The 21,601-nt window shown below is 38.6% G+C and overlaps 1 protein-coding gene across 10 annotated transcripts in view; it reads left to right on the forward strand.

Moving 5' to 3' along the window:
• CADPS2 (calcium dependent secretion activator 2) overlaps window positions 1-20,840 on the forward strand; it is a 528,014-nt gene extending 507,174 nt beyond the window's left edge. For all 10 annotated transcript variants that reach the window (XM_059396493.1, XM_059396490.1, XM_059396492.1 and 7 more), the window contains 2 exons: window positions 14,245-14,349; window positions 19,820-20,840. In XM_059396493.1, the coding sequence (XP_059252476.1) occupies window positions 14,245-14,349; window positions 19,820-19,990 (276 nt within the window). In that variant the 3' untranslated portion in view covers window positions 19,991-20,840. The remainder of the gene's footprint in view (window positions 1-14,244; window positions 14,350-19,819) is intronic.
• The last annotated feature ends 761 nt before the right edge of the window (window positions 20,841-21,601 follow it).

Consider the following 21,601-nt stretch of genomic DNA (forward strand, 5'->3'; position numbering starts at 1 on the left):
ACTGTGTGATTTAGCTGCTGAGACACATTGTTTCCAAAGTGTTTGGGGGTTTTGTTCTGTCTTTTTAGTTGTTTGAATTTCTGGTTCGTCTTACCTACAGTACTTGGACTCACACTGAAGTCCTTTGACCTCTTTTAAGATAGTCATAGTCAAACCCATTCCCTAGATTGCCTTGTTTGCCTCAGGAAATGCCATACAGACCTTGCTCCTTGACTTTTTTTTTTAATCCTGTCAAAGTTTGTTTCTTTTTAAAACCTCCCCTCTCGAATTAAGCTGTCTGGTTCATCTTTGTTAATAATCCTTATTTTAATGTGAAGTTATTATTTGTAAGTATAAGAATTTATAAAAGGATCTACTTTTGATGTACGGTGGGTGCCAAAATAGCTTTGGCAAGTCCAGACGCAGCTTAGGGCAGCCAAAGGCCCTCATTTGAATCTAAGCTGTTGGTGAATTAAAAACCTGAGAAACTTGAGCTACGCGTGCCTAATCGCCTAAAAGAAACTCAGCAAGAAAATGTCGTGTAGCAGGTTGATCTGATTTCTTTGATAATTCAAAAGGATCTTCAAGAACTATGTGGACTTCTTACTTATATTCTTGAAATGTGATCATGAAACACAATTGTCATTTGGCACATTCCCAGAAATACGCATCTTTGCATGAGGCACCTGGACATATGTGGCAGGTCTGGTAGAATCAGCTAATTAACAACACAGGCTTAAACAGGCACCTCATCTGGCGATGCAGCCAGTTGCCTGATGGTGCTCAGCAGGGTTGGGTAGTGCTTTTTATTTTTCTATCCTAATGGTCTGCTGCCCACCTAATTTTGCCTTATTGTCAGTCACTACTTACCGCAGCTTGGGGCCCTCCCAGGAGGCTAAATTATTATCAAAGGATTAGGGAGATGTAGCCTTGCAGCTCTGACATTTCTGATTACTTGTCTATGCCAGAACACTAATTAGCTGTGACTAATTAAGAAAAATGTCCCTGCCATAGAAAACCATTTAAAAGAACTGAGGAGTAGAAAAGCAATTCAAAAGCTGAGCAGTGCTCAGATTTGCCGATGCTCTTTAGATTTCCACCAGAGCCTTAACTCACCTTTAATTGTGCTCAGAATTTAAAAAAAAAAGAAGAAGAAGAAAGAAAGAAAGGAAAAAAAAAAAAAAAAGAAAATCACACATGTGAAATGATCTGAGGTTTTTCCTTGAAGAAGGGGGAAAGGAATTGTTGTTGAGCACCTAAAATCCCTTAGCAGTGGTAAAATTGTCTTTGAGGAATGGAAGATGACAAAACGTTCATTTCCATCGAGCAGTTTTCCTCCACAGCAAATGTGTAAATGTACATTGGCATTCATTCACCCAAGCCAATATCAATGACTTTATAGTCACTGAAGAACGTAGAATATTCTCTTGACTGATTTTATAAAAGATAGTTAAAATGAGGACAACACATTGAGCATTTTCGAAGTTCATTAGTATTGATTTCACGCTACTTCCACATTGAAGATCTTCTGGAAGATCTGACTTCCCCACACAGAGCCTGGTTTTTCCACAGCAACTCCGCATGCTTGTACAGCAACTGGCCACTAGTAACTCATTCATGAAAATACCTGGGCTTTTCCAGAGACCAGCATCTCGGTCTGTTGACCAGTGCCAAGTTTTCATAGAACTGGGAGCTGCTACTCACCTTCCCTTTGGACCTAACTTCATCAGCATATGACACATGACCTGAAGCCATTTCCTGTGGTGGCTTTTTCAAGTCCTCCTCTGTCAGCCACCCCATCTACAAGTCTTCCCCTGCATCCCTGTCTATGTTCACCAATGATATGGCAGCGAGAACACCACTGTTAGACTAAGTCCAGCTGAAAAAAAAACTCTGTTTAAGGAAGTGGCTATTGTGGTAAAACCATGATTGGGTGTGTTTATTGAGTGGATTGAAAGGAAACTCTATAAAGAGAAGTGTTCAAAGGTACTTATAAACACCTAGAGAGACCCTTAATTTCCTGATGATGACCCAGCACTAGGTAAGAGTCCATCTAAATTTTCCTGTATTAATCTGGGCAAAATATTTCATTTGAAATAGAGTTCTAACCCCATCTCCCCTGAATTATTCATGCTATTTTTTAAACCCATTTCCCCTTTTCCTCTCAGTGGTGAAAAAAACAGGTAGCCAGCATCCTCTAGGGAGTAATCCTTCCTGTATATGAAGACTGTTATTAAGGCGCTTGTCATACTTGTCCACTCTGGGATAAATAATCCCTATTTGTTTCACTTCTCTTCATAGACCCCTTTCCTAGCCCTTTAATCATCTTTGTGGCTGTCCTTTGAAACTTCTCTAAGCGTTCTCTGTCATGGCTTAGGGTTTTGACTCAGGAATCAGATGCGGTGTTTGAATGCGGCTGGACAAGATTCTTTCAGGCCATGTTCCTTCTGTGCATTCTGATAAATAACATTCCCATACTTTGGCTCTACAGATGCCCATAAATGTGGTTCCATATACTCCCCACATTTTTTTGTGTCAATGTGTTGACGTTCCCCTCAGTTAACTGCCTGCACTATACGCAAATAATGTATTTGTTTATTGTTGGAGAATGTCCATTCCGTTGATTTTTTTAAAACATTTTTTTAAAAAGATCTTATTTATTTATTTGACAGAAAGAGATCATAAGTAGGCAGAGAGAGGGGGGAAGCAGGCTCCCCACTGGGCAGAGAGCCAATGTGCGGCTTGATCCCAGGACCCTGGGATCATGACCCGAGCTGAAGGCAGAAGCTTGACCCACTGAGCCACCCAGGCGCCCCCAGTTGATGTTTTAGATGCATAAGGAAACCTCCAATTCACTGTTCAATTACTATGTGTAAAGCCTGGTGGGGAATGTTGGGGTAAAAAGGTTTGGTATTGTTTTGTCCCACAGAGTTGGGTATCTCTGTCACGGGGACAATGGATTCTAATTAAAATAGGAAATTGAGGGTGCCTGGGTGGCTCAGTGGGTTAAGCCTCTGCCTTCAGCTCAGGTCATGATCCCAGGGTCCTGGGATCGAGTCCTGCATCAGGCCCTCTGCTCAGTGGGGAGCCTGCTTCCTCCCACCCCACCCCCATCTGTCTCTCTGCATACTTGTGATCTCTCTCTCTATCAAATAAATAAACAAAATCTTTAAAAAAATAAAATAAAATAAAATAGGAAATTGAAACTCCCCTTATTAACCATTTGTTCATCTAGCCAATATTTATTCCATAGAGGCCACACACTATGTGGCAACATCAAAGAAGATATACCAAGTCCCTGATTTAAGGGAACTTACAATCTTATGATCAAATGGGACTACCGAAAAAGTGAACTTCTCATTAAAATGCTTTACATTTTCGTCTATGGAATAGATATGAACATATTTTCTTTCAAATGGGTGTATTATGGAGAAGTAAAATCTAATTCCCTTTCAAAAGGGGTAACAGTGATCGTAAAATTCATTTATTTGTCTGTCTGTTTCAGCTGGAAGACTGGAAACTTGCCAAAAGTTAGGGCCAATGCAAGGTTTGTACCTAGCTCCATAACTACGAGGTAATGTAAAGGGAAAGATACGCTCTCCCTTTCTACCCTTCATGGGTTCCTTGCTCAAAGCCAGGCTTACTTCAAATCCCAGGAGAGTTCTCTTGTGCCCTTTTACTGAAGTCAACAATGCCATAATGGTGATATTTTTCTGCATTTTTAAAAAAAAAGCTCATAAAGCCAACAAGTATAGAAGTCACGCAGGACATGTCCCTTGGCGGTGAAAATTCACAGGTAGCACTGCCAGCCCTATTCCAGATGTCCCCCCACAGCCTTAGATAACCCCCAGGAGTGGGGACCAGTGCCCCTAAGCATATGCTGGAGAGCCAGCTCCCTGCTCACGTGACAGAGCTGAGCACATCAACATCTGAGCACGTAGTATTATGTCTTTATGTGTAAGACTATGTATGTGGATACTGATGTATGACCTAGACCTGGGGGCACATTCTCCTTTATTCAATTAATCCCTTAAAATGAAATCAGACTGCCACGTTTAAAGCTCTGTTTAGGTCCTATGTTCAATTTCTTTAGCCAGATGCCATTGTTTATCTTTTGGTGATTTCTACAACTTTCACATCTATTCAACTACTTTTTCTATTATTGAAACATGTGAATCAAGTCAACAACCTGGCTCTCATACTCTTCTTTCCTCTCTATGTTTAAAAAAAAAAAAAAATGCTCTGTCATCATCATACATGCAGTACTTTCTGTCTCCAAATATTTTTTTTTTAAGATTTTATTTATTTATTTATTTATTTATTTATTTGACAGAGAGAAATCACAAGTAGATGGAGAGGCAGACAGAGACAGAGGGAAGCAGGCTCCCCGCTGAGCAGAGAGCCCGATGCGGGACTCGATCCCAGCACCCTGAGACCATGACCTGAGCCAAAGGCAGCGGCTTAACCCACTGAGCCACCCAGGTGCCCCCAAATATTTTTTTTTAAGATTTTTATTTATTTATTTGACAGACAGAGATCACAAGTAGGCAGAGAGGCAGGCAGAGAGAGGAAGAAATCGGCTCCATGCTGAACAGAGAGCCCAATGCGGGGCTCAGTCCCAGCACCCTGGGATCATGACCTGAGCCGAAGACAGAGACTTTAACCCACTGGGCCACCCAGGCGCCCTACTGTCTCCAAATATTCAAAAGCAAATAGGCAATGCATGATATGTGCCAATCTGCTAAGGCTGGAGATAGCAATAAAAATAATCCTTGGATGCTTCCCGTCCTTTGCAGCCATACCAGCACACCATGCAATATTTTCATAGATGCCTTATAGAGTTCGAGGCGCAGAAAATATGGGAGCATCTGATTCTGCCTAATAAGAGATAGTAGTGGCTTCCTAGCAGAAATAGTGGTTGAAATGAATCTCAAAGGTGGACATAGATCTGGCCAGGAAACATACCTCAGGATAAAAGTCTAGGCGGAGAGACTGACATGCCCAGAAATCCTAGATTTAGAGAAACCCAACATTGAGCAGAGGAGCAGATCAGTCAGCTTATGGAGAATGGATCCTATGGGCATGGCCCATGAGGTGGAGACAGAACGGTAGCTAGTTAGTCCAGTCCTTCCAGCACTCTCAAAAAGTAATTTGGGAATGATTGTTCTCCATTTTTATAAGGAAACTGAAACAGGAAGACCTGCTATTAGTTAATTCTCAGGCCTAGATTTTCTCTCAAACTGTGCCATTCAATAACCATGCCAGGAGTCGGATTTATTTTTATTCAGATCCTATGTATGAATTTAGATGCAATATTGACCAAAATTTTATATATAGTGGTTTTTTTTAAAGATTTTATTTATTTATTTGACACACAGAGATCACAAGTAGGCATAGAGGCAGGCAGAGAGGGAGAGAGGAGGAAGCAGGCTCCCTGCTGAGCAGAGAGCCCGATGCGGGCCTCGATCCCAGGACCCTGAGATCATGACCTGAGCCGAAGGCAGAGGCTTAACCCACTGAGCCACCCAGGCGCCCTATATATAGTGTTTAACATGAGTCATTCAACATGATGAAAAAGTCATTGTGCCCACGTGAACCATGCAGTGGCGATGGGCCCCAGACCGCTCTCCACAACAGTGATAACTGGACTGACTGCCGAGTTTGGCCAAACCAATAACTGGGATTAGTCATTTTAGTCAAAAAATTAGTCAAACCAGCCCACATCCCATCATTTGTCACGAAGTAGTAGAGAGGGAGAACAACTGATTATCTGAAATTTTCACTTATAATCTTTTTTAAAGATTTTATTTATTTATTTGACAGACAGAAATCACAAGTAGGCAGAGAGGCAGGCAGAGAGAGAGGGGGAGGCAGGCTCCCCGCTGAGCAGAGAGCCCGACTTGACTCAGGGGATCATGACCTGAGCTGAAGGCAGAGGCTTTAACCCACTGAGCCACCTGGTGCCTCACTTATAATCTTTTTAACACCAGCTGAAGAGTCCCAGAATAAAACGACAGAGGCACTTACCTGCTTGATAACCATGAATAATAAAGGGCAGTATTGATTTTGTTTGATTTTAAAGATTTATTTATTTGGGGGAGAGAACATGCTCATCAGTGAGGGGAAGAATGGGGAGGGGCAGAGGGAGAGGGAGGAGGCAGACTCCCTGCTGAGCACAGAGCCCCAGATCCTGGGACCCTTAGGTCATGATCTGAGCAGACACTGAGAGTCAGACACTCAACTGACTGAGCTACCCAGGTGCCCCCAGAACAGTATAAACTTTAATGACTTTGTGTAGTGGAGGTAAAGATAGGCTAGCTTAATAATATTATTTTCAGGACATTTTGGAATGACAGGAATTTTGGATGAATGAAATAGTAGCAAGAAAGAGCTTCTACAACTCCCAGATTACGGAATTTATCCTGTTCTGTAACTTACTCTGTTTTGTAACTGAACAGGATCTAACTCACCTAGAAATAGCTTGGTATTTATACATTTTTTGGTCAGTTTTTTTGTTGTTGTTGTTTTTGCTTTTTACTGAACTTTTAAAAATTATTATTTTCATTAATGTATAATGTATTATTTGCCTTGGGGTACAGATCTATGAATAGTCAGGCTTACACACTTCCCAGCACTCACCATAGCATATACCCTCCCCAATGTCCATACCCAAATACCATCTCCCTACCACTCCCACCCCCCCCCCAACCCTCAGTTTGTTTTGTGAGATTAAGAGTCTCTTACGGTTTGTCTCCCAGGTTTTTAAAAGTAATCTCTACTCCCAATGTAGGGCTCAAACTCATGACTCTGAGATCAAGAAAGTCAGCTGTTCTACTGACTGAGCTGGCCAGGCACCCCTACATTTTTGTTTAAAAGAGAAAGTGTGGGAGCAGAAGAATTGAACTTCAAGAATAGGAAAGCTTTTTCAGCATTCAACAAACATACTAGGTACCTACTATCCTACTGTATGTCAATCCTCCTGTGTTATTAGCACTTTCTACATTTTCTTAACAGACATCAAAGCACTCATAAACTCTCCTTTGCAGACTTCCTGATAGAGGTAGAAAATGAAAACCACCCTGAGTATGAGGTTATTGAACATGGAAAAAGAAAAACATGAATCAAATGCTCTTCGGTTCGATGTTTAAAAAAAAAAAATGATGAAAGTAGTATATATAGATTGAGCCCCCTTATGAATGAACCAAGGATTTCTTTCCCACCTTGCATTGTTTTGTTACAGTTGAAAAAAAAGAGCCCTTCCCAGTATTCCTAAGCATTAAAGTGTATAGCACTTTGAAGCATCTTAAGAATCAGGGGCACCTGGCTGGCTCAGGAACATGTTAGACTCTTGATCCTAGGGTCATGTGTTTGAGCCCCACGCTTGGCTCAAGATTTTTTGAAAAAAATCTTAAGAATGGGATACGTGGGGATGGCATAATGCAAGGGCCATTTGGCTGGTTATCCTAACAGAGTATGATTCTTGAAAGAATTTATTTGCATTACATATTATTAGGTTTACAAATATCTTTGGTCTTTGGAAATGTAGATTGTTTTAACTTGCTAGCAAATGTGATAGACTTCTTTGAAACAATAAGCAATTTCCTGTTTACTTCACAGTCCTGTGTTTCAAGACTATCAGGAACCCCCAAGAATAGTGAATACAGATTTCTTGTTGTCTGCTGGAAGTAGTGAACTACCCTTAAAGAATCTTGATTTTATTGACAGAACAGACTGGTTTCTAGAAGGAAATGGAATAAACCTAGCAGTCATAAGTACAGACTCTAAAGTATGGATATAAGATATAAAATTATGTCTTATAAATAAGATATAAAATATAAATCCCACTTATACTTAGTGTATAAACCTGACTAACATGCTTTATCTAAACTCAGTTTTCCACCCATATAAGCTCAGTTTCCACATATGCAACATGGGAATAATAGCTATCTCATGAAGTCTGTTGTGAGAATAATTTTATTTTTAAATTTTATTTATGTATTTATTTGAGAGCGAGACAGAGCACAAGCAGGGGGAGAGGCAGAGAGCAGGCTCCCCACTGAGTGGGGAGCACGACTCAGGGGTCAATCCCGGAACCCCGGGATCACAACCTGAGCCAAAGGCAGACACTTAACCAACTGAGCCACCCAGCACCCCTAGTTGTTTTAAGAATTAAATGAAATTTTAACTGATGAACTTAGATTTCCCAGGGAAGACTTAGCAAGTATATCAGATGCCTTTGTAATCGGAATCCATAAAAATAATTACATGAAAACTGCACCTTACAGTTCATTAGGAATCTCATTCATTCCTCATGACATGTGATTGTTTCATTTTTACAATGTGTTTGTTCTTCATTAAAAAGCCAAAATGAGGGCACCTGGGTGGCTCAGTCAGTTAAGCATCTGCCTTTGGCTCAGGCCATGAATGCCAGTTTTCTGGGATCAAGTCCCATGTCAGGCTCCCTGCTCAGTAAGGAACCTGCTTCTCCTTCTCCCTCTGCCTGCCACTCCCCTGCTTATGCTCTGTCTCTCTCTCTCTCTCTGACAAATAAATAAATAAATAAATATCTTTTTTTAAAAAGGCCAAAATGAATAAGCTTAAAACAGACAAAATAACAGGTGATAGAAAGTTCTGGAACTCTAGCTTCCCCCCCCCCCCCATAAAGCTGTATTTACACACCATGAAAAAGGGAAAAGGTGTGATAGTTTGGCTTTTCCCTGCAGTTCATTCTTATAACAATCACAGGCTGTATCGGTTCTAATCATGCCATTTATTCTGATAATTAAACCTAATATCATAGGATTTCTGGAGAACATCAAAATCTTATTTAAAAGTTAGATTCACCTCATTTGTCCTTCATCTGACAGAAGAGAAAACTGAGAGAAGAAGCTTTGACAGGCTCAGTCAGTCAACTAGCCACATAAAAGGTGTTGGCCATTCTGCCCTCTCAGCTTCGATATTGATGTCCTTCTCCGGGGTATGGACAGTCAGCCCTCAGCTGCCATATTCAGAGGCAGGTCTGTCCTTCTGGCATGAACCAGGCTCTGGGTCTAGCTGGGAATGTTGATAGGTATAGGTTGGGTTGAACACTTCCCATAATTCTCACCGTAATACACTGGTTTCAGTTTTCCTGAAATGTAGCCCTTACTCCTATTCCAAGCCCACAAAAAAAGCACACTTTAAACTTTATAGATGCTTGCGTTTCGGGAGTGTGTTTTATGGAAACATATAACATCATTTCTGAGATACCTCATGAAGGGCCGGGGGTGGGGGGGGTAGTGATGTTGGTGTTACTGTTTCAAATTTACCATTAATATAAAATTTGCATTTTAGTGTTTGGAAATGGGAAGTGACTGGCCACAAGTTTAGCTATGTGGAATAGACATGCTGCCGACAAAAGGAACACACAATGTACAATGAAACATTTGCATTTACTTTGTAATATACTGGTGAAACTGTAGGGCATTAATGTTTCTAAATATTTTGTCACTCTCCAAAGCTACAAAATGATCTTAAAGAATGCTTTTATCAAGTCAACCTTCAGCATTTCAAAATGTTATTTGTTCTTTAATACGATTCAACCTAGCATCTGAAAGGTAGTTTCCCAAGATGACCTTTTCCAGATGGCATTTCACTTCAACTTGGTTCTTCAGTACTTCTAAAACAGACAGCTTCCCTTGAAATAAATGAAGAAATAGACTATGGAAATTGAGCCATTCCAGATCTTAGTGCACTAAAAAAAGTGTTAGATTGTTTTCTGTTTTTTTGTGTTTTTTGGTTTGTTTGTTTTTTTTCTGTTGTTCACCTATTGAGTTAAGCATAGCTGGAGAAGAATGAAAATATATCAACTAGTTGTACCAATTCATAATCAATAAAAAGCTAAACAGTTAAGCAGAAAATTTATCATAGATTTGTTCCTAGCAAAGCAGCTATTTCTGCCTTGCCATCATCATCAGAAGCCACATTCTGACAGAAATCATTTGCTTGAAGCAGCCGTGATATATAAACCCTATGTGGTCTCGTGATTCAGATTTAGGAATATCAGCCACAGAGGGTCTAAAGGCATTGTGCATTAGTACGTATTGAGACCTCATTCCAGGTGGCCAGCAGCTGGACTTTTTAAAAACAAAATTTCCAAAATAAATGGGAAGCGCTTGTTTCCAGGCAGCGAGTCTTTTATTTAATTGAATCATCCTCAAAAACATCATAAATTAGGCAGAAAAGGGAGTTGTGCGTATTTAATATATTTGTTTTATATTTCCCCTAGTCAACGGAATAATGAAATTCCTTAACTACTTCTCTTTAACTTGCACGAAGAAAGCACGGTATGTTGCTAAATCTCTTTTCACCGGCACCGCGGAGAAACAACTTTAATCCTTGTTAGAAAATTGCCGAGTCTGGGACTGACAAAGAGCTCATGCTTGGTCCATTGTTAGTGCTCCCTGGCCCCAAGAGCAGAGCCCTTTACAGCTGCGTGGATCCCGCCCGGCTCAGCTGCACTATTTAGGAGAGGAGGTTTGTCAATTTCTATTGACAATGGAGAGAGTTTTTCAGGGCCTGTAGCAGTGCTCACACAGTCGGGGATCAATGCCAGCCATTCAGACTGCACCCTCTTTCATTGCTTTGGTTTGTTAATTCAAGACTAAAGGTCCACTGAGGGGGTTCAGGGTGTTTAAGAAAGCTGATGAACTGTTTAAGAAAGCTGATGAACTGCGAGCGTTTATAGCCCTGGTGTGGCAATTTCCATAGTCAGTGGTAACTCCTGGCACTGAGGGAGCTGTGTTCTTGTTGACCCTCTTGTTATTAAAAATGCACAAGTGCTACGCTTCTCAATATTTCAACACTCTTTCATTGTCAATACCACCTTCTGAGCCCTTCAGCTTGTTGCTTGCTCTAAAGATCTTCTTAGATTGGGTTTGAAAACTTCACCTTAAACACTAGATTAGACTGATGTTCTGTTTTCCGTGCTCCTGTTGATTTGTTGAACCTTCCCAGGGCTGGAAAGCAAGTAGCAGCTTGATGGGGAGACGGGCTGCTAATATGATTTACCAGTCTACAGTCATGCACAATAAGTGTGAATAAATACAGGGGTCTCACAGAGTCAACCCTAGCCTTTCCTTTTCTTTTCTTTTTGCTTTAAAAGAAATATCTCAAGAAAATGAAGTGAGTAATGCATGCCCTTACAGGAGTTGAATGAACCACAAAAAGAAGAAAAAAAAATATATTTTTTTTTTCTTAAAGTAGTAGGCTGCTGTCATGGATTGATGTGGAGGTGGGGGGAGTGTAGAATATACACTTACTGCTTTCTTCCTAAGTAGACCAAAGCAAAGAATGAAGCGGTAATGCCATACCCATGACTTCAGTGCAATCTGCAGTGCCCCTTCCTTGTCATTCCCCCGAAGGGAAAAAGTGAATGGTCAACCAGATTGTTTTATAAAGTTCACTTTTCCCGAAATGAAAGGACATTTGCTAACATTCAGACTTTCCTGCACATTTGCCCTTTTGAATGTTTCTTTTTTCTTTTCTTTTCTTTTTTTTTTTTTTTTTTTTCCCCTGTCCTTTGTGTTGGGGAGGTTGCTTTTGCTTGGGTGGGTGAAAATGAAGCGGATCTACCTGTGAGTTTTGTGTTAAGATGAAAAAAAAAAAAAAATGGAACCTACCATATGCCAGCATCCAACAGAGGAACATATCAATTCCAGCACCAGAAATAGGAGAGTGCTGGAGATTTCTTTTCAGTGGTTTTGTTTGTTTGCTTATTTGTTTGCATGGAGTGTGTGTGGCTGTGTTTGTGTGTCTCTTTCACCATATACAAGAAAGAAACAGTCCTAGTGGGTTTTGTGCTGTTGTTAGTAACAACATAAACTCTGAACTAAAGTGCTGCTTTCCTTTAATTACCTGATTTAGCTGAAAATCCTCAAAATGCTTTGCCTCGGAAACCAAGAAATATGCATTTTTACCTGAAAAGAATAATTTTCTTATAGAACTTTCCTTATCGAGTAATTGGTTGCCTTTCAAACTAAGATGATGGTAAAGTAGCTGAAGTTTTTACTTCACAATGGTTCTCTTTTCTTCTCTGTTTTTATAGTTAACTTACGATCATTTTATCCCCAGTTGATTTTTCTCTAAAATTACAATTTTGGCATTGTGTTGAAGACATGCTGTTAATAATAAATTTCTATGTTACATTAGATGTCCTTTTGATTATCACTTAATCAGAAGTATCATGTGTAATGGGAAAAGGAGTTAACTTTAAATTGTGTAAAGATTTTTTTAAAAACATAAAGGTGCCTATGGAGAAATTCTCAAAGTGTTTTCATTTCCCTCAAATTCATACAACTTACCATAGATATAGTAACTTTATAATCTAACAGACAGATTAACTAGTAAGGTATGCTAGACTTCATATATCATATTTTGCTCCCCAACAAAAAAAAATTATCTCTTACAGAAGGGTTATAATTTAAGAGTCATAACCATGATGACTGCATTTTAGCTTTCAAATTATCTGGAGACTGCTATAGGGTGAGAGTCTTAACTTAGTATCTCATATTTGCTATCACCAATACCCAAGAGTGTTTACCTATATTAAAATAGAACTCAAGAGGTTGAGACTATACATAATTTGAAATAGGGAAGTATAGGATTGAAATACCATTGGCAATTACTGTGTCATGACTTCATTAGCAATTTTTTTTTTAAGAATTTAAGGGTATATCTTATTTTTGTAAAACTTGTTTCTGATACTTTTATAATGTCCAGAAAATTAAGAAAACAACCTTTAGGAAAGAGCAAAATTAGGTACATGAATAACATTTTTTAAACAATCATAGCCTATCTCACATTTTAAAAACCTGGAATTTTCATTCATCCATGTGCTATCATAATGTTTAGCAAATCAGTTATTCCTTTTAATTAGCTTATCTCATTTTATCTGTTTGTTCAGTGTACTAACAAATTAATAGAAATAAGTCTTATGAAATGTGACACTGATTCATGTTTCATTTAGGCTTAAAATACCATTTCTTATACTAAATTTTATCAGAACAATGTTAGATACAAGTCCAGATAAATTTCATACTTATTCGTAGCAAATAAGATTTCTCTTAACGATTGAAATTACTATTTAATTATGAAGGAAAAATATTTTTAAAGATTTTTTTTCCTGTATTTGTATACCTAAACAGACACGCATCCCATGTTCATGACCTCTAGTGTCACTATATTTCTGTATACAAAAGGGACTCAAAATCCCTTCTCTTTCCAAAAACTTTTGTCATTTCCTACGAGCTGAATGGACTGCTATTTCTCAAGGTAATCTGAATAAGGAGCATTATTATTTTTACAGTATCACCCAAACCTAGCTCTAGCATGGAGTGGCGAATCTCTTAAAATGCTACCACTAATGGTAGATAGCCCTTAAAAAAAAAAAAAAAAAAAAAGTCTTCTTTTACTATACTCCTAAACATTACCTAGGAGCAGGAAATTACATGAGAGAAGAATTTTGATTTTCCCCTCAAAAGAGTGGGAATAAAGAAGAAAAAATAGGAACCCTCCAAAAACACTAGCAAAATGAAACCAGTTCTTTCACGATTTAGTCAACCAACCTCTTCTTTTCGTTTCTGATAGACAGCAATTCCATCCTGATAAAGTGCCTTCCTAAGATCCAAAATCTTTATTTTAGGTAGTTTTAAAACATCTTGGCAAATACTCCGCAACCACTAGTAGGTAGGGGTGTGATTGCAGATCCCTGGCTCCTAAGCCGTGGCAGGGCTTTCCGTCGCTTCTCTAGCCTGTTTTTTCTGGGTACTGACTGCGTGTGTCATGGCATAACGCATCCACTCTTCGATTTTTACATAATATACAGGCTAATAAGAAATTTCCCTCCGAAAATAATTCACCTGCTTCGTCCTGCTGTTCGGGAGCCCATTCAACCCGTAACGTGTATTTAGTGCCCTTTGTTACCTACAGATTACAAAGCAGGCCACTAGGCTACAAGTGCGGGAACACGGTTTCCCATGAATATGTTCCGGCTGAAAGACTCATGTTAATTCATGTAGAGAACAGCCCAGGTCAACGTAGCAGATTTCCTAGCAAAACATACAATTCTGTTAACAGGAAATTATAGCATTATTGACTTCAAGTGCTGATCTGTGGTCATTCCAGAGTGTGTCATTACCCCCTCATTACCGAATCTGTTACATGAATACTGCAGAGGCTGTTTTTCTGTTTTGTTCTCCTCCCCTGTGCCCCCATCCTTCTTTCCAGCAATGGTACAGCAGTTCCATGAAAGTCATTTGTGTCTGGTTGGCTGATAGATTAGACCTTCAGCTTCATATTTACCAACTGAAGACGCTCATCAAGATTGTGAAGGTAAACAAAATGTGTTTGGATGTGAATTGCCCACCAAGCTATGAAGGGTAATGGCTAGATATTGACATACAAAAAAAAAAAATGGTGTTTGATGTAACTGGGTGGATATAAGTACTTTAAAAACATCACTCTCGGCAATGACAGGCTACTCTTCACTTACATTTTCAGTTAGATTATTAAGTCAATGCTAATCGTTCTTTTCTTCCCTAATGAAATATATTTGGTCCAGTAATCACACTTTAAGATAATGTACAGAAAGCCTCAGACACATTTACCTGATTATAGTAGGTCCACAGGAATTTGGTATTAATTTTCTTGATTATAGAGTAGGTCCACAGGAATTTGGTATTAATTTTCTTGATTATAGAGATACTTTCTCCTAATACATTTCCTTCATATTTATTAGGATCATATATCTATGAAGGCTTTTGAATGTTATTTACCCACAGCATAAGGAGAGTCATATCCTGACACGAAAGTCACACAGTCACTGCCTGACTTCCTTTGAAAGCACGCCCATCTTACACGTAAGAGATGATCAGTTTGATCATCAGTTTGATCCCAGACAACCAACAGGTGTCACATCACTTAAGCAAGGTCATTTTGACATTTGCTCTTTGAAAGAAAACATTAACAGCTACAGTTAACAGCTAAATAACAGTTACGGTTATTTAGGAAGTAAGGACTTTAAAATCATATATTTATTTAACATGATTTTTCACACTTTGTAAATTCTAGTGGAAACACAGAATTTGCCACAAGTATAACTTTTTCTTAAAATTGAGGCAAATCCTACCTTATGCCTAAAAACATAACTCTAAGTTATTGAGAGTCAGCTGTTCTTTTAAAAAGATGACCTTCAAGGAAAAAAAAGATGACCTTCACATCCATTTTAGTGTCATTTATCGAATGGGATATATATACCATATGTATAGATCCAGATCTGTATATATATGTGCCCATATATGTATATGTCTAATAGGCATATATATATATATTTATATTTATGTGTATGTATGTACGTATGTCACACACACACACACACACACACACTCAGTGGTTCTTAATGTCATTCCTGACCTGCTGTTATCAGCATCACCTGGGAACTTGTCAGGCATGCAAATTTCCGGACCCCACCCCGGACCTACTGAATGAGAAACTAGCAATCTATATGTTAACAAGCCCACCAGATGATTCTGATGTTAGAGTAGGAGAAGAACTATTATTGCATTGCATCATTAAGTTTTATCCACGTTAAAATATTTTCCAGCATTCTCTAGGTTCCTACAGTTTAATTAGAATACAAGTTCTTCTGTGCCATAGCCACACAGGTTATCACAAATTAGAAAGAACCATAAATAGGAAAATTCTGTTCTAAAGTGAGAAATCGGCCAGTCCGCTGGAACATAAAACCAGACCCATCATGTCACGGTAATAGCAATCACGATTAGTCATAAATAACAAGTAAAATGATAGCCACCCACTCATTTTTAATACTACTAAACATACTGCATTTCATTGGATAGAATGTCTTTGGTCCAGAGCTGTTCTTACCAGGTGTTATTTATTTTACAAAGAAACTGAAAGCACACTATCATCCATTCATATTTGCCTTCATTTCTGCAGTGTTTCTTCCTTGTTTCTATAAATGTGGCTTGGAGAGCTTCCAAATGAAGTTTGTTTGTCATCAAAGAGAATCGGGTTATCTGTGGTATACCTTCTATATATCTGTGTATGTTAAGGTTGCAGTCTGTACTGTGACTAATATTGGGATAAACTGCTTACCCTTACAATTAGCCATATTTTTCAGAAAGGACCTAGTCAGCTCATTGACATTCGTTGATAGATTGTTAAGTTCTCTGTTTTCAGAATAAAAGTCTCCGTTGTTTACCAGCCCATCATCTGTTTCTTTGGAAGTTATTCCTTTTCTCATATCCATATTGTCATTACAATTAAAGATCAAGCAGCAATGAATATTTTAGCAGAATAAAATGGCAGTGTCATGAACTATACGGTGACATTTCCATTGTACTCTAAGCCAATCAGCTATCTTTTTTTTTTTTTTTTTTTTTTAGTTTTACCATTTTTTTTTTTTCATTTATTTTTTTTTATTTTTTTTAACATAGTCTTCATTATGGGCTACCAGTAGTCAAGACTGACAAATATGAAAATAAGTTTCATGAGTATGTTTGAGTTTCCATGCTTTGTTTTTCACAAGCAGGTCTCCAGACTCAAAATGCTTTCTTTGCCTGATACACCTAATCAAATCATAGAGCTTGATTTAATAATTAAAAATTATTATTTTCACAGTGAAAATCAGGATGAATTAATAATTTAATGTTTTAATTGTTCCTTTTCCTACCTTGAATGTAAACAGACTTTAACCAATTTCATATATAGATTTATAATTCTTCAGAACCTATATGGTTATTTATAATGTTCATTTCTCAGTGAATTTAAGAAGCTGTTAAAGAGCAATGTGTACAATGGTGAAGGTCCCTGCATAGGCTTTCCTCCCGTCCACATCACCTAAAGTAAGCCAGCATGTCACCACACAGCAGGTCATCCCATGCGGGAGCCGGGCTGCACAACTCTGGCAATCTCGTCCTTACTACTCCGCAGGCATAGTCAATCTTCTGTGCCCACCGGAGACATCTGTGCCCACAGATGCCATCAAGCTGTCTGTGACAGCCAGTTTGGCCCCACAAAGATGCTTAGGTAGTAATCAGTTCATTCATGTTGTTCACTAAGAAAAAACAAACTCCCCTAAGAGTTTCACAAAGAGTTTAGGACTAAGAAATTATCCACAAGGTTTTAACATCAGAATGAGGCATTGAGAAAGGGAGAAAAATAGACTCCTCCAGAAATCAAAATGACTGATGGATTTGCATTCTCCCTAGTGGCCATATGATGTTTAAAAGCAGTGAACATAAATCAGCTGCCTCTTTTTTTTTTTTAAGATTTTATTTATTTGACAGAGATCACAAGTAGGCAGAGAAGCAGGCAGAGAGAGGGGAGGAAGCAGGCTCCCCGCCGAGCAGAGATCCCAATGTGGGGCTTGATCCCAGAGTCCTGGGATCACGACCCACACCGAAGGCAGAGGCTTTAACCCACTGAGCCACCTAGGCGCCCCAGCTGCCTCTTACTAAGAAAAAGAAGACAAGTGAGCAGCACCCTCATGGCAGGCCCTCGTCTTAAGTAGGACCTAGCAGACCTTCACTGGCAGCCACAGAGGATGTCCCAAAGTCAGTAACATTTTATGAATCCTAAAAAGAGAGGAGATAGCAGGGGTACCTGTCCTGCAGCTCCCCTAGCTGCTTATTGCCTGGTGATAAAATAAGGAAGTAGAGTCCTAACAACATGTCAATTAGAAAGCTTTCAGGACTGTAAATCCACAATACAAATACGTCTAACTCACCAACGTACTGACGATTAAGCTAAGTCTAAGGAAAGTCAGTTCTAATAATAAAGTAGGACTCACAAACTCAGGGTATGATTATCAGCGGAACAATCATACTTTGTGTCCAATGCGTTATCTGTACGTGAATATTTTGTGGGCTAGTTATATTTTTAATCAAACTATTAAACAGTTACAGCCTTGCACACAAATCTGTGGTAATAATACCATGTGTATCAGTTACCAGATTTTCGGGACAAAACTTGCCCTGCAGAGCTATTTCGATGGGTTTTGATGCAAATTACGTAAGTTTTGGTATAAAAGAGTACCACCTTAGTCATAATAAGCTTAGAAAGAGCTTAGAAAGAGAATATGAGGGTGGTGGGTGTAGGTGTCTTAAAATGTAAGTAAAAAATAGTTCTGATCATTTAAGAAAAAAAAAAAAACGATCTCTGAATCAAATTGTTATTTGCGGTTAAGATATTGCATCTGATACTGTGTATAACATTTCTCACAGTTCAGTTTATTTTTGGTGAACTGTGGGGATGAACTTTTCAAATATAAATTTAATTTATAACAAGTGATTATCCAAATGAAAAAAAATTGTTATTCACCTTCTGTACTGCTTTTGGCATATCACCTCTGAAACCTGGAATGATACTGGGAGCATGAGTCAGAGTAAAGAAGACAGGAAGATATGTGAAATGCCAGGGGTTCCACGTCCTTTCTATGGTTTTACCCCTTCCCCCAAGTCTGTTAGTAAGCCAGGTGTGTATATCAAGGGGATTAAGATGCCATTCATCAGCAGCATTTCCTACCTCCTACAAATAAGTACCTAAAATTCAACCATGTGAATATTAAAAGTTTCCTTCCATAGATAAGGGAAACCAAGCATCTCTTAATGTTAATTTTCTGCCACTGGAGTTAGAGTATGGGGCCAGGAAGTACAACATTTCTTCTTATTTGACTTTCTTCATCTATGAAGTATAAAGCAAACAGCAAAAAAAAAAATAAAAAAAATGCCCACTAGAAATCATTTAGAACAAAACAACGGCACAAGATACTGGTACTTGAGGGCCCGTCCATTGACCTCTAAATGTAACCTAGGACAGGAAACAAAATTTTGAAAGATAGCATTAAAAACAGCCTTAGAAGTGCATCCATACAATGGATATCTTCTTTTAAAAAATCAATAATAAGATACCAGTCTTGTTTGCCAAAGAAAAGTCATATCCGAGGAAGATTGGCCTTAAGGGGATGAGTGAAATAAGGGAAGATTTATAGGTTATGTATCTTCTGTGCCACAGAGCCCAGCATTCTGTTGTTCTTGTCACTGTTCTTAGGGATCACTACACAAACACTAATGTGTTCATCCTATTTTTGACATATAATACATCAAAATATACTTTTCACAGAAAATACAAATACATGTTTTATTAGCCCATCTATGGAAGCTCTGTGCCAGAATCTGACACTTCACATTCCAAGGGAATTTCAAAAGGAAAGGGCAGAATTCATACAGACTTTAGGTGTACACACATTTTTACCCATGGTACATATAATAAATGTTATAATTCAGAAATACTGAAAGTGCACATTTCTTTTACCAATAATAGGAGTAACTCTCTCCATCCATATCTCCTTCCAAAAAGCTAATGCATTTTATAAAATATATTTTTTGGGTATTAAAGGAACTGAAAAACCAAGAATTCCTTTCTATTAAAAATGTACATTAGTGCATATCATTTCACCTTTGTTCCAAGTCATTCAAATAGTAAAGTCTGCAACCAGGAATATTTGGGAGGAAAGCTCATTTGTCATCTGTCACAACATTTTGATCTATTCAGAGTGATCCTAGCTTGAAAAATAGTATCCAAAGTCTCATTTCATTTTCTCCCCAGAAATACACCAACAAGCTGATTGACATGGGCAGCTAGGATTGGGATCCATTAGTGATTTGTCCAAGATCATTTCTGAAATGCCAACCGAGGATATATGCATACAGACATCCATATTGACATCCACACATACAACCCCTAAGTTCTCTAAGCAGATTCTCTCTTTTTCCTCCAGAAAACGTACAGGGACTTCCGACTGCAGGGTGTGTTGGAAGGCACACTGAACAGTAAGACCTACGATACTCTGCACAGGCGGTTAACAGTGGAGGAGGCTACAGCCTCTGTCTCGGAAGGAGGAGGACTTCAGGGCATCACCATGAAAGACAGTGATGAAGAAGAAGGCTGATAACCCTGGCACTTAGGAGGAAGGCAGATGTTGACCCCGTTTATTTTGTACCCTGTCTTTGTAATTACATTGATTGTCTGGACCAAATAAAAATGCTTGTATTTCGCTCCACTTTGCAAGGAGTCAACCAGGAAGCAGAGTGAAAGGGGAAAATGCCAAGTTTTTTTTTTTTTTTTTTTTTTTTTTTGGTTTTTGTTTTTAGGACCAGCCTCTCCAGTGCAGCTGGACCTAAAATGAGCTTTGGCTTTGTTTGTGATTGGAACATGATTTTTGGGGGTTTTTTTTTTTAGACGCTTTGACTTTTTCTTCTGTGATTCCGTAAAAGTAATGTCCTCTGTGTGTAATGAGATCTGCATTTCTCAGAGTATGATATTGTGAGAAGAAACCACTCCTGATCACTGTGTCAGCTCTCTTGTACCCTTGTTAAAATGGTGTGTATTTAATAGTTTATCATTTATGTGTCAGGGTTTGTTGTTTTTTTTCATAGTTAATTTGCCATAGTTGTAATGTGTGTAAAAACTTTAACCTTGGTTCTTAGTACTCTGAATTCATCTGCAGGCTTAAAGGACTGCCAAACCAAATATAGACGAGATCCTCCGTCAGCTTGTGTCCCGTTCTATTCTGAACATACCTTTCAAGTTTAGGGAAAAAAAAAAATCCCAAAGCGTAAGGTAATTAAGTGTGCTGCCATCAACATACCGCATTCTCCTACTTCTCAATGTAACAGCTTGCAGGCAATAAAAATGTATTTGGTCAAACCACCTCTGTATTTATTAGACTTATATAAATTAAATGCAGTAAAAAATGTTTGCAGTATTACAAACATCCCAACAATTTGGCTCTGTGTTTTTCCTTTTTGTTTTGTTTTGTTTACAATCAGATGAGTAAAAGATACTAACACTGCTTTGCACCTAATCGGCACGCACACTTCTGAAAAGAATAATTACAAAAGCATAGTTCCATAGCAAAAGTAATGTTGACTACGTACTCATATATTACTAACATTAGCAATTTGTGTTAACTAATAATACTAGGAGTGCTAGTGATTTAACTAGCAGTTGACGTATTAGTTATTTCTCCCCCCCCCCACAGTATTTTCTTGCTATAATTCTGAAAGTAGATTACACTGTATAATTTCTCTATGAATTTTAATTCTTGTATTTTTTCCCTAAAATATCCTGGCATGTTGTGCTACTCCGTTCATTCATAGTAATTTTTCAAAGAGGTAAGTTAATGCAGAATAACTAGAGGTATCCCTGAATTTGTGTAAACTCTAGTTCGGGAATTTTGGAAGTGAAACAACTTCTTAGACCTCCAAATTCATTCTCTGACAGTGTTGTAAATGATGCCTCAGGAGCTGGACTTGTCCACAAAAATCCATTTGATTAGTTATTATATGATACTGGTTTGGGCGCAAATCTGGGTCCTAGGGGTAAGACCCCCTATGACACAAGATAAACATGAAAGGAGATTTCTTCACCTTTCCTGGATTAGAGACTAAGTCTCCCAACTCAGTATTGTGGGAAGGCAGTTTGCCCTGAAATGCTCTCTTTTCCTCTCTCTGCCCTCACATCCAATAGCACCCTGTCTTCGGGATGCCAGATGTCCAGT

Source organism: Mustela nigripes, chromosome 4 (assembly GCF_022355385.1).
Source record: "Mustela nigripes isolate SB6536 chromosome 4, MUSNIG.SB6536, whole genome shotgun sequence".
In the NCBI taxonomy this organism is placed as follows: domain Eukaryota; kingdom Metazoa; phylum Chordata; class Mammalia; order Carnivora; family Mustelidae; genus Mustela; species Mustela nigripes.